General features: G+C 41.4%; 1 protein-coding gene across 2 annotated transcripts in view; it reads right to left on the minus strand.

Moving 5' to 3' along the window:
• KCNAB1 (potassium voltage-gated channel subfamily A regulatory beta subunit 1) overlaps window positions 1-14,392 on the minus strand; it is a 312,471-nt gene that overhangs the window by 34,376 nt on the left and 263,703 nt on the right. For both annotated transcript variants that reach the window (XM_037046673.1, XM_037046674.1), the window contains exon 8: window positions 13,760-13,846. In XM_037046673.1, the coding sequence (XP_036902568.1) occupies window positions 13,760-13,846 (87 nt within the window). The remainder of the gene's footprint in view (window positions 1-13,759; window positions 13,847-14,392) is intronic.

Here is a 14,392-nt window from a genome sequence, read left to right on the forward strand (position 1 = left end):
TTTATGATAACTGCGTTTGCTTTCTTGTATAACTTCTCTTTTTTCTTTTAGTTGACCATTGCTACATTCACTTAGTTTTCTTTGGAGCTATAGCTAAATTTCCCATGTTTTGAGCAAATGTCTCTGAATATAGTTTTCCACATGGCCAAGCTTGTGAGGAGCTCAGTCCCCACTTTTCTCTTCTGGCAACGCCCCATCGAGAGCCTGCGTCCTCCCACACCCTACTTCCCCCAAATCTGGGGACCCTCGTCCTCCCTTTCATGAGTTGGATCCCTGGCTTCCCCTGTGTGGTCTAGGCGCTCATTTCAGTGCAGCACATTTTCAGTAGCTTCTGAGGAATTGTGTTGGGGAGACAGAAAAGCAGAATGTTATTACTTCCTCACCCGTGGTTGGTAGCTTGCCCACCATCTTTTGGCTTGGAGTTCTGAAGACTTGCCCCGTGGCATTCTGGTAGTCCATTTTGCTGTTGGAAACTGTTGGGCCATTTCTATTCTTCAGCCTTAATGGGTGTCCATTATTAAATCCCTGGAATATTTTAGGATGATTTTCTTTATCTTTTCAGTTATGAAATTCCACTCTAATGTCCCTTTGTGTGGGTCTTCTTTCATCGTCCTGGTTACTTGGTGGGCCTTTCAATCTGGAGACTCATATTCTTCGAATCAGGAGATTTTCTTGTATTTTTTAAAATTACCTCTTCTCAATCTTTTCTGTTCTCCCTAGAAATCTTTTAGTGGAATTGATGTTGGACCTTCTGGAAAGAGCCTTCATTTCCTTATCTTTTCACCCTATTGTCTGTGCCTTTTTCTCCCGTCTTTTGGACTCTTCCTCAACTTCAATATTCAATGGTTTTTATTGACTTCTTAAAAAATTTGACTATTATATTTTATAATCTCTAACATTTTTTCTAGTTCTGTGTTGCTCTTGCATTCTCTTTTATACTGTTCTTGTTCCACTGATGCAATATCTTCTCTTTTCTCACCAAGTATATTAATTATAGCTTCTTTGAAATTTCCTATATCCCTCTGCATTATTCTGCTGTCTTCTGTTGAGATCTTAAAGTGTGTTTTAATATTAGAGGTTTTCTTTGAATGTCACCTGATCCTTGGGTTTTTGTTGAAGAGCAAAGCACTAAAATTGTGCTCGGGTGGCACTTGTCAACTAGAGCAATTAGGGGACTTGCCACGTTGTCCCACGGAGGTTTCCTTCATAGCAATGCCAGTGTCTGTTGGATTATTTTTTTCTGGGATAGTCAGTTTTCTCCAGAGAAATGTTCTCTTGTCTTTGCACAGGAGAAGTGCATGGTTAGGAACCCGGAAGTAAGTGAGAGGAAAGATCTGGGGTCTAATAATTTCTTTTTTTTAAGCCTGGCCCCACCTTCCTGTGTCTGGTATCCCTTAGACCAGCACTTCTCAGTGAAATTCTCTGGTTAGTGTACCTCTTGCCTTTTTCATTGGAGGAGAGAGGCGGGACCCTGCCTACAGATATGGGGACATGGGGCTTTAATTACTCTGTATACCTACCTTGTTTCTAGTTCCCACCTCACCCCCGTCTTCGGTGACTTTGGTGCCTCTTGTGACTTAACCATTCTCAGGTTGCGTGGTACAAATTGACTTGCTTCTCACTTGTGGACACTTTCAATACATCTTTTCAGTTCTGCTAAGTCATTTAAAATTTCTCCGTCCCTTTTCCACTTTCAAATATATTGGTCCAGAGTTTGAGTTGTCTGCTACTTTTATAAGGAAGTTTTCATTTAGTTCTTTGCCCTATATGCTATTTATTGGGTGAGTTTTAAAATTTTTTTTAAAAAAGGGGCAGAGATATTTCACTTTGTCATCCTAAATCAGGAGGTTTCTTTGCTGTTTTCCAAATGACAAAACTGAGACTCAGAGATTCGGTGACTTTTACCCCCTTGCCCACCCCCAGATCATCAGAACTGCTCTTGTCAAGGTTGTTGACCGTTATCTCTGCACTGGTAACACCGATGAGCAATTCTGTCCTCATCCAACTTGGCCCATTAGCAGCATTTGCTACAATTGACCACTTCTTCCTTCTTTTTGTGTTTTATTTACCTGTTCCTTGGGCACCAAGCTCTTCTCCCCCTCCTCCCAATCTTCTGATGTTGGGGAAGCCCAGGGCTCAGTTTTTGCTCCTTTATGTCTATGTCTTTTTTTCTTTCTTTCTTTCCGTTTTTCCTCTATGTGATTTTAAGTATTTTCTCAATGCTTTAAATGTCATTTACTTGCAAATGACCCTCAGATTTAAATTTCTGTCTGTCTTCTAATTTTCATTGTCCAGTTGTCTACTAAGCATCTTCACTTGGATGTCTAATGAACATTTCAAACTCATCATGACTAAACCTGATCTCTCCCACAGACCGGCTCCACCTGTGGTGTCCCGTCTCAGTTACGGCAACTCCATCCTCCCGGTGACTCAGGCCTAAATCCTCGGAGTCAGTCTTTATGCCTCTCTGTCTGCTACACCCACATCAGGAACTTCCGCTGGCTCTACTTTCAATATTATGTATCCAAACTCAACCACTCTTACACTTTCACAGCTAGCCCTGACCAAGCTCTCGTCGCTTAGATCCTCTCACTAGATTCTCTCCTCCTCTGTCCAAACTTTTTCATTCGTCAAACAAGCGAGGAGGCTTCAGAGTCACAGAGCTGAGAGTATGGGAGAAGGAGAAAAGAAAGCTCACCTTTACAGAAGGATGCTCACTCATAAAGGACTAAGGGTTGTGGTCCCTGTTCCAATAATTGGTGTGGGCAGGGATCCTCAGTGGATGCTAAAACCGGATTGTGAGGGACCAGGCTATTCACCTTGTCTCCAAGAAACCTACCCCATGTTGTTTATTAATTACTAGGTCAAAGAGGAACCATCATGGTGGAGAAAGCTAGCAGAAGTCTTCTTAACTGAGTGGTCAGCTTTAACATGACCAATAATGAGACACGGTGACTCCTGGGCCCTCTGAGGGACACACTGAGAGGAGCCCAACCTCACCTGCATAGTCTTCTTGGTAAAAATGCTTAATCTTAATCTAATCATGAGAAAATAGTTAGACAAATCCAGACCAAGAGATACCCTCCAAAGCACTGGCTTCAATTTTTTTTTTTTAGAATGTGAATGTCATTAAAGAGAAAAGAAAGTGGAGGAATGATTTTAGACTAAGAGAAGAAAGAAGCCATAGTAACTAAATACAATGTGGGCTTCTTGATTAAATCACAGACCTGCCTCCTTGATTCACCACCACCACCACCACCACCAACAACAACAACAAAAAACCCTAAAAAAAAATCCTATAGAAGCCATTTTAGGAAATTTGAACAGGGCTGGTATATTATATAATAGCAATATATCAAGTGTTAAAGTTCTTGGGTGTGATGATTGTGTGTGGTCGTATAGAAGAGTGACTTATTATCAGGGGACAGGAGAAAGTATGGGTGCAATGTCATTAGAAAGTGCAAAAGGGAAAGACAGAGGCAGATACAGCATAGTCTGGAAAATCTACATGAATAGTATTGTATGTTTATTTTTTTCAACTTCTCTGTAGGTTTTAACTTTCAAATAAAAAAAGCTGGGGGAAGAAAAAGACATGGACCCAGTCTTTGCCCATTTCCTTCACTAGTTTACAAATGGACACTGGGAGTCTTTCTTTGAAATTGTATTTCATGTGGGTCTTGGTGCCGGGTTGCAACTTTGACTATTAATCTTACTATGTGTATCAATGCCTAAAAGTATAAACATATGTAATGGCGATTTCAACCTTAATATGTATGTATAGGGCATTATAATGTAGAACACATTTTCACTCACATGATCTTGTGTTATAGCTACAACAATCTTGGAAATAGCTAGAGAAGGAAATATTTTTAGTCTTCGCATTTTCCAAATAAAAAGCTGTGCAACAGCAAGTCTGAGTGCCTCAGCCAAGTTTGCACACCTAAAACTAGCACCCTTGCCCTCTGGTTGCAGACTCTCAATTTTTAAACTACACCTATTAAATACCCAGGAAAGGTTTAACAAAACCGTTTACTCTCTTATTACTTCATTTTATACGGAGAGTAAGCGAGAGACGGAAGGGTATGTATTCGCCTGGGAATTCCAGATTAGCAATGGCGCGGTGGCTCTGCTCAGCCCGCTGAGTCACCATGCTGGGAAGCCCTGAGGCACTGCGAGGCGGCAGGCTGCTCAGGTCTATAACCCCACCTGCCTGGGCCAGGGAGCTAGATAATGCTGGTCTCCGAGCCCTACCCACGTCATTGCAGATCAGCTGCAGCATCACGAGGATCTTACAAAGATGAATAGGAAAGTGAATTCTCCTGAGACTGAGTCAACATCCTCTCAGAACACGGAGGTAAATCTTGTCACAACTCCAGCAACCTTCCAGGGAGATGACAACTCCCACAGAAGGAAGTGCTCATGAGTCACAAACCCACAGAATATGAAGCTGTTCGGTTTCCTCTAACAGCTGGGTGAGCGGAGGCCATCTTTATTGTCTCTCTGTCTCTTTTTTTTTCTTAACTAAAAGTTCCTTCAGGAAGAAAGACCCCACCCTTTCTGAGCTTGCTGAGACCCACAGAGTCGGGGTGAGGAGGTCCCACAGGCCCCCAGATGTGTGGCCCACCTTGTTTCTCCTTTGTGTCCTACTAATGACAGGCGTTGAATCTCTTCTGCCTTTACTGTTGAAGAAAGGAAAAGGGGGTGTGGGGAGAATAGAGGAAATAGCTAAGTGGCACAGAATATAAGCATACTCTTTTCCAGATCCTCCCTGCAGACCAGGACTCTATGGAACGAGGTTGGGGATCTCTGGGTTTCAAGGAGGGCACCAAACACAGCACAGATGATGACAAGCCAGCCCATCGCCTATCTCCCCAGCCTTGGCACCCTTACCTCCTCAGCACGCTGCCACGCAGGCAGTCGTTCCAAAGCTCCTGTCTCTCTGTGGAACCCAAACGGGAAAAGGTACTTGCCAACCAGGGCTGTGCTCCCGACAGATGCACGTGGGAGTGCTCCACGTTCTGAACTCTGGGGCCCTCTGTTGGCTGTGGAAAACTTTTCAGCGGCCTTAGAAGCCTGCAAATCTGAGGCAGCGTGTCAACAACTAAGAGTGGTACACTCTGTAATGTGTCTTTGCTGTGTTACTTTATCCAGTTCTGCTCAAGAAAGTAAGAGAAACATACACCTAAGGAGGACACATGAAACTGGGTAAAGGAACAAGTTGCTGTGGGACACAGGCAGAAGTCACCCACTGTGCCCGGTCCAGTGGCGTGGTCAGTCACCTTGGAGTCACGGCAGCTTTAGACAAAGTAGAGAATGTGTGTGCCACGTGTAAAGAGGGAAGAATGAACAGATGTGATATTCACAGTATATCCATAGGCGCACGACACCAAATATTTGAGATGCACTGAGTACACATGGAATACGTGAGGACTCATATGAGGTCTTAAATCAAGCACCCAGGAGAGAGCCCGTTCTGTCCACAAAAATTCTGTGCACAAGAAATGCGGAGTCCATAGGCCAGGCTAACTACAGGTGAGCTGCAGCTGATGGCCAAGTGGATCTGTCCCCGAGGCTTTCCGGTACAGCAAACGTACTTTTGACCCAGGCACCTTCTGTCTGCTGAACTTCCTTGCTCAAACCTCAACTTGACCATTATAACCACGCCACCATAGGCAAGGGCAATGTGGCCGAGAGTGAGAACAGGTCACATGAACACAGCAAGCCCTGAGCATCAGGTAGCCAGGTCCCTCCACCTGCTTGTACTCTATCCTGTTTCATTTCCCCTGTCTCTCTACCCTTGACCCTCTCTCACTGTGCTTTTTACTTGGTGGAATAAACCATATGATTCATGCATCTTAATTCGTTGCATGAGCCTTTCTGTTTTGGAACCTCTAGGATTATGTGGTAACGGACTTGGAGGCTACGAATGCATCAAGGTCACTTCCCACATGACAAGTTTACAGCAGGACCAGGCAAACAGTAGCAGCAAAAGAATGACAGCTTGAACTTCCTGAATAATTTTATGCTATGTACTGAGCGACATTCTAAGCATCTTGTATATTTTATCTCAAATAATCCTATTGACTCCAAAGAATAAATATTATTACTTGCATTTTACAGATAAGTCAAGTGAGGTTAAGAGAAGTTAAATAACTTGGCTAAGATCACATAACTAGTAAGAAATAGAAAGATGGTTTGAATTAGGGTCTGACTGATTCCCAAGTCTTGCCCTTCCTATCTGGGGGGAGGCCAAGCTCTTCCCTCTAAGTCTTTCTCAGTAAAATCTCCCTTGGACACCCTATCCAAAATCTACCCCCATATCTCCTACTCTTCTCCCAGGATTTTTTTCTCCACACTATTATGACCATCTAATGTAAGTTTTACTAATTTAATTTCTGTCTCCCCCAAAAGAATGTAATTTCAACAAGGGCAGATGCTTGCCTGATTTATGAGCTTCAGCTTCTCCCAGAGCTAGGCACATAATAGACATTCGATGAATATCAATCGGCTGAATAGTGAATCCCAGTACTGAGTTTTTTTCTAGATACTTGAAAATGAAGTCACAGGCTCCAGGTTGCCTTTTGACTGAATATATTAACTCTGGGAAATGTATAATTACATGAACATTAAGGAGAATGGAGAATTTCAGAACAAAATTCCAGGAAGAATTAATAGGCTAGAAAAAAATTCCTACCATGGCTGGTGTGACCCAGTGAATTGAGCACAAGCCTGCAAACTGAAAGGTGGTGGGTTCGATTCCCAGTCAGGGCACATGGCTGGGTTGCAGGCCACGTCCCTAGCTGAGGGTGTGCAAGAGGCAACCGATCCATGAATCTCTCACACATAATGTTTCTCTCCCTTTCTTTTTCCCTCCCTTCCCCTTTCTGTAAAAATAAATAAACAAAATCTTTTTAAAAATTCCATTGCTAACTCTGTACCTTGATTCCTCCTTGGCCTCACCACAGAACCCAGGCTGGCCCCACAGCTGGGCCCCCTTCCTTTCCATCACATTGTCGTTTCAGGGCCTTCGACTTCTCCTGTGATCACCTCTGAGGAGAGGACCAGGAGTTTTATATGCGTGTGCATTACGTGGAGCATTCTAGAACCGGGCTCTATTTGTTCCCTGCTGTGGGTGAGGTGCTGGACCCACACTGTTCACTCGCTCTGAAGTCATTTTATATGTCACCTCCCTTTTCAGCGGAGGATATGGAGCCTCGGCGAGGACAGTAACTTGCTCTCAGCATACAGTCCAACAGGTACAAAGCGGGGCTTTGAAGCTGTGTTCATCGATTCCCCCTCCCCCCAGTCCACTGGGCAGAAACATTGTTCCAATGAGAGACTCCCAATAAACAGAAACGTGAGATTTTCTAAAAAGCCTCACCAGAGACTGAAAACCCCCGAAATGAACCCAGCCATCCCCCCAATGTCATTTCTTAGAATGGATGGAAAGAATTTCTCTATGATAGGGCTTGCTATTTTGTAAAGGATAAAACATCTGAATCGGTTGCAAGTAGCAGTAAAATTATCGGTAAATTCACAGTTAAAATGGAAACAAAATTGAGTTCATAAAATTGGAACACAGTTTTTTTCTACTGGCTTGGTAAGGTTTGGCTCATTTTCTTGAATATGAAAATCATTTTCTCCAAATTAATTTCTTGGAAACTCAGCTGTCTCAGCCTTTCAAGCCAGGAGGTTAAATTGGTCTGACAGATACCAGAGGACCCCAGGGGCATCCTGGCCAGAGTCATAAATGAAATGTGTTAGATAATTTTAATTTGATATAGTAACCCTCAGGGACAACTGAACTGCCAGAGAATCATCCCTCCATTCACTTCTGCACACTCAGATATCAATCAGATTTCTAGGGAGCAACCCAGCATCTGGAAGCTGCTGCTCTTGCAGATGAAGAGAAATGGAATGCAAGGGTGTCCTGGGGCCGCTTGCCAGCAGCCCATCCTTCTTCATATCACCCTGAATGTGTTGAATAAGAATAAATATCAGCACGGTCACAGATGCTAGGAAAACAGAATAGGTTTTCAAGCAGGAAACGTTAAGTTGTGTCTTTGATTTCAGAGTTTCATTCATTCAGTTGCTCATATACTTGTTCACTCATCCACTCCATCCTGCTGTAAATAATTTATTGAGCAACTGCTATGAGTCTGGTGCTCTGCTAGACTGGAACTCAAGTTCATAGACTTATGTGGTTAAATACTGTAGCCACATGTAGCTATTAAGCAGTTGAAAAGTGGCTGATCCAAATTAAGATGTGCTATAATTGTGACATATATAACAGATTTCAAAAGACTTACTATAAAAAAATAATCTAAAATATCTCAATAATTTTCATAATGATTACATGTTGAAATAATACTTTTAACATATTGAGTTAAATTAAAATATATTTTTACAATCAGTTTTACCTGTTTCTTTTTCTTTTTTAACATACCTAATAAAAATTTAAAATGCATATGTGCTTTGCAAAATATTTCTATTGGACTGCACTGTTATATACTATTTATAAGAGATTTCTTCCTGATACTCTTGTTATTATTATGCCAGGTTGAGGGTGGCTTTCGGGGAAGGTAAAAATACCTAAAGGCAAAAGGGGTGATCCAGTGTGATTCGATGATATTTCTAGGTTTTAGGTCACTAAATTTTTGTGCCAAAGATTTTATTTTTATTGCTACATTTCTAGATCCAGCATTCTGGAATTTAAAAAGTGTAGGAATATTGGGGTGCTCAGTATTTGCCACTTCCTGGTATTTCCTGAGCTGTCACAGGGTACCCCAGATTCCTGAGCGTGCACACATGGTAACACTGGGGAAATGGCCAAGAAAGAAGTCAGTGAAGAATGGTTTGTTCGATACAGTGATGTTATGGGACTGAAGCTAACTTTCATCTTGTCTCTCTTATTTGAAATAGGACGTCTGGGTTGTTTTATGTCTGCATTGACTGCTAGCAGAAAAAAAATAATTTGAACTGTAATTACTTGGGAATAATATCTAATGAATCAGGGAATATCTGAGATTCACTAGCTTCAGCAAAATGCTCTAAATAAAAGTTAGAAAGCTCAGTTCTAAGTGTTTTTTAAATTAAAATTTAATTTAAAAATCATCATATTCTCGGATCAACAAATTAGTGGGCATCCTTCCTTCATTTTTATAAAATGAAGGAAGACGAACATAAACTAAAATTGTTTTCCTATTTTGGTACATTGTTTATAACCTCCTTTCCTGCCTACAGTCATGCTCAGTCACTTCCTTCCTGGAACAGTGAGAAGAGAATTGAGGAAGAAATTAGCCTGGCACTTGGGAATGACAAAAAAACAGCACCCCCCCCCCAAAAAATCCTTCCTAGTTCAGGTTCTCAGACACTCAAATGCTGCCTGTGTATCCCTGTCTGGCATGACTCATTGGAATGAACTTTCTCTTGTCTAATGAGCTCGAGAGAAGATATTAAAATACACATTGAGAATTTATGGACATGAGAGAATTAAGAATATGAGTATCATAGAGCATGAAGAACTGTCCATGGCTCTCTCAGGAAGAACGCAGCAGCATAAGAAAGAAGATGTAAATGATGGACTGGTTTTTCCCTGGGACGGAAAACATGCCATCCATGCCAGGTACACTACATCTCTGCTACAGCTGCCTCTTGTAGCAGAGACAGATGGGATGGCAGCTGCTGTGAAAGGAACAATGACTTACCGCTAGGTGAACCAGAAAAAGTAAACAAGGAAAAAGGGCACGAGTTCCCCTCTGTTGTCCGGAACGTCTTCCTATCTCTGTAAAAGGTCTAACAGTCTCCCACAGTGTTGCAAACGAAGTGTCCTTTCTCCACTGAGTGCACACCTAGAATTCCTTTCAGAGGACTCACTTTTTACCTATTGGTTTTCTAAGGAAGAAGGGAAGGCAACAACTCACTGAATCTATGATGCCAATACATTGTGAAGAAGATGCCACTGATCATCTTTTCCTGGGTCAGTTGGTTGCCATCTGATAAGTCTAAACTGGATGAAACTCATCACAGTTTATTTTAAAGATGTTTTCAATGAACATCCTTTCATGGTGCAAATTACTTGAGATCGGCGAGATTGGGTGCGTTCAAGCTGGTATGGCCATAGACTCGTGGTGCAAATTAAATGAATGAGATTGGCATTTTAATAAATTTAAACCAAAGTTATTTAAAATGTGCCTTAGAAAGCTGGGCTGGGCTCTATCACGAGGTCCCCTAGGGTTTAAAATGGGAGCAATAGCACAACTCTAAGTTGGTTTGTGCTGTGGCTCCACGGAGTTGTCAGGGACTGGTTGAAACCAGTGAGAGCCATCTGCCAGTGCCAAGGGTCTATGATAACACACCCGGCACTCACATGTAGTGTGGCGCCAACGTGTGCAGATTTAATGTACAAAAATTCAGCAATATGCACTTTCCAACCCCTGTTACCTCACTTATATTAGACAGAAGTGGTCGTAATTGAGCCTAAAGTTGCCAATGACTTGCTGAAATAAGAAAACTATATGAATAATGTTGGAAATTTTGTAGCTATTAAAAAAAATAGTAGACAAGTATCTAGTGATGGTTTTGTCACTATATTTGGAGAGGAAATTGAATAATTAATTAAACAGGATCACATTGACTAAAAAATTACTGTAGGGTGTTCAAGAGTAATTCTGATTATACATAACATTTACTCTCTATATTATTTCTGGAAACATTATCAGCCCCATCTAAGCTAGACCCCACTGTACAAGTGCAGCTTCGACTGACGTATACGCACACATGATTTACAAAGTCACTGCCGAAGTGAGTCTTAACTGCAGCATGGAACCCAGCAACAGTGTAGACACCATTCTCTCCATTTTTAGAGGGGCAAATGCAAACAAGGCTGCCTGGCAATCCCTATTTCTTATTTCTTCTTATTTCCTATTTCTTCTTCTCTCTATTGCCCAGATCAGTGCTTTCATCTGGTATAGAGAAGTAGAAAAGACAAAATATAGAGAATGAGTTTCCAGAGACAAGTATCAAACTGTCATTTCCATCGAGCCCACCTTGGAATGAATGGGCGCATGAAGTTTGAGCACACTTTCTGAAAGCTAGGGAGAAATCACAGGGAAGCTATTTCAACCTGGAGCCAGTCCTACGTGAGGAAATTGCCTGTGGCGTATCCCTGCTAAGTTGTTCCAGAGGAATAAGACTCAGAGCCTGATGGGCCAGTGAGGAGTGGGTCTGCTCCTCGTGGGAGGGGGGGGGATGGAAGGCTGCGTTGCAGCCCGACATCCTCGGCTGATTGCCACAGAGCCATGCCCCTGGACCTACTCATGGACCTACTCAACCAGTGCAAATTCTCCATTAGGCCTCTGACCTTGGACTCATGATAAAAAAGCTTCCTATTACACTTCATAGAATTTTTTACAAGGAAATACAGGAAAAGGTAAAGTCCAACAGAGGGAGACAATGCTGCAGTTCTTAAAAAAAAAAAGAAAGAAAAACAATTTGAAGCATCCTTCTAATGCATTTCTACAGTGTTTATACAACAGACACCATTGTCTTATCTGTATCATATAGTTTGGCTTCCAATTGAGAATTTCCTCCTTTTATAGATACATAAAGCAAATTATAAAATTATTTGAGATACAACTGCATTATATCCCTAAAGTTAAAGATATGAGTAGGACAGGCAAAATGAGGGAAAAAAGACTGAAAAATTCCAGATGTTCTTTTACCCTGTGAATTACTAAGGACACATTTCCAAAGGAAGATGGTGGCTAAAGCCTTAAAATGGGAAGCAACGTCCATCTTTCATAGCCCCCACTGAACAGCATTGTACTTGACCCTCTCACTCACCAACATAGCTTCAGCATTCTGTACTCATGTTCACTGAGAACAGTGTGACATTGTATCATCCTTATAATAACCACTTCTTAGACTAAGAACATCTACAATTTGCTATATCAAACACCCGTTCTTTGCTTTGACAAAAATATGTGTTTTATGTCATTTCCATGGACAGTTTCTTATTACGAATTTCCAACACTGATACTGCTTTATAATAAACTCCTAATTTACTCAGAATCAAGAGAGCAGAAAACTCTAGGAGAAAATTATATATTGGTCAGAAAAGCAACCTGCAGAAAAATCAATATGTACTTTGATCATTGAAACCTTTATAACTTCTGGCCCTGGCTGGTATAGCTCAGTGGATTGAGTGCGGGCTGTGAACCAAAGTGTCGCTGATTTGATTCTCAGTCGGGGCACATGCCTGGGTTACAGGCCAGTTCCCACTTGGGGGTACATGAGAGGCAACCACACATTGATGTTTCTCTCCTTCCCTTCCTCCCTCTCTAAATATAAATAAAAAAATTAAAAACTAAAAAAAACTGTTGCAACTTCTAGAGCCCAGTAACAAGAATAAATCTTTATAGCCCTGGCTGGTGTAGCTCAGTGGATTGAGCGCGGGCCTGCGAACCAGACGATCCCGGTTCGATTCCCAGTCAGGGCACATGCCTGGGTTGCAGGCTGGTTCCTTGCAGGCTAACTCCCAGCAGGGGACGCACGAAAGGCAACCATACATTTATGTTTCTCTCCCTCTCTCCTTCCCCTCTAAACATACATAAATAAACAAAATCTTAAAAAAAAAGAATAAATCTTTATAGAACCTGATATATTATAATATCCTGAACTACTTTTTGAATCATCAAGGACAAATTTGTCTTCACTATAATTTTATGTTTATTACTCTAGCCCAATTATTTGCAAATGTATAAATCTATGTCATACTGTCAACCTCAAATAACAAGAACATTCTTTTTTTCCTCTTCTTCACAGATATTTTCATTTTATTTGCCTTGAGTAGATAATAATCCATGATTATAAAACTCAATTAACTAGAGCATTCTTTTTTTAAATTGACTTTAGAGAGAGAGCGAGAGAAACATTGTCATTCTACTTACTCATGCATTCATTGGTTGTTCCCTGTATGTCCCCTGACTGGGGATTGAACCTGCAACCGTGGTGTATTAGGACAACACTATAATCAACTGAGCTAGCTGGCCACGGCCTTGAACATTCTTTTTAGTTTATACTCGTAAGTTATCTTTTTTTCTTAATAATCCTAGGTAGGTTCCATAAATAAATACAAAGTGAAGAAAATCTGTTTCAGGAATGTTCTGAAAGCTTCTTCAGGTTCATTTCAGTTTCAGTTTCTTCTGCACTTCATTTCATCTCCTAATAGTTTAGGAGATGCCTAAACTATTGTCTTCAAACAGTTGTCATGGGAAGGAAATAAAATGTTGAAGCTCCTTGAGAATCAAAAACTAAACTGCAACGAAGAGTCTCATTTTGAATAGTGGCCCCCTTGAAACCTCTGTTCATGGTCCCACCTAGCACTTGTCAGCACAGACTGGAAAGTAATCAGACCTAGAGTCATTGTAAAATAGGAAGCCCCTCAGATGACTTACTTCAAATAACGACGGCTGGGTTATAAACTCCCCTTCCAATTAGTTTTATTGTTTTAGTTGATGGAATCACAGAAGTGAAATGAACCTGAAGAAAGTGAGCACTGTACCCAGCAGGAGCCATGATTCCAATGCTTGCCACTACTTAAAAAAATAATGAAGATGCAGGATGCTGAGTATTGGCTGTGCGAGTGAATGCCGAGGCTGAAAGGCAGATCAGGCTGACTATATTTCACTTCCTCCTGTGAGTGGAATAAGTGGTCAGGCGAGAAGCAATGGCTCCTTAGGGACATTTCTGTACTCACCTTCCATGGGGGTGTTGCTGTCTGGCCGGTTCGCGAAGACCACGTCCACGTACTCAAGCTGCAGCCTCTGGAGGGAGCCCTTCAACCCTGGGACCAGAAGCAGGACAAACCATAAGAAAAAGTCCAAATATGAGCACTGTTAGAAAGGGCTGAAGTTTGGTTATATTTAAGAATTTCCCTTTTTAAAAAAAATATTAGATTAGTTTCAAAAACGCATTGAATACAGTGATATGTTAATTGACCACTGAAACCTTGTAAAAGTACTTGAGAGGCTGATTTTGTCCCCAACAAAGAAAAATGATAAAATTTTCTCAGTGCACTAGTACTCCCACTACACTGGAAAACGCATACTTAGTGATAATCTTGCACAGTTGACTCATGTGTGGCAGTATCCAGAGCAAAGTTTAGAATGAAAAGCAGGCTAAGAGTTTCTTCTTGAAAAATGCAAATTAATGTCCTGTGTTGTATTACATTATTAATGGGCTTATAATGGGATGTACAGAAAAAAATAAAATAGTAATATAAATCAGAAATGTGACTTCCAACCCCACAGGAATAAGGAGGTTGGCACATGAGGAATAAGGAGGTTGGCACATGAGGCCATCACTCCACATTTCACTTGTTTGAACAAAG

The sequence above is a fragment of the Sturnira hondurensis genome, unplaced genomic scaffold (genome assembly GCF_014824575.4).
Source record: "Sturnira hondurensis isolate 20B ecotype Veracruz unplaced genomic scaffold, ASM1482457v3 Scaffold0005279, whole genome shotgun sequence".
In the NCBI taxonomy this organism is placed as follows: domain Eukaryota; kingdom Metazoa; phylum Chordata; class Mammalia; order Chiroptera; family Phyllostomidae; genus Sturnira; species Sturnira hondurensis.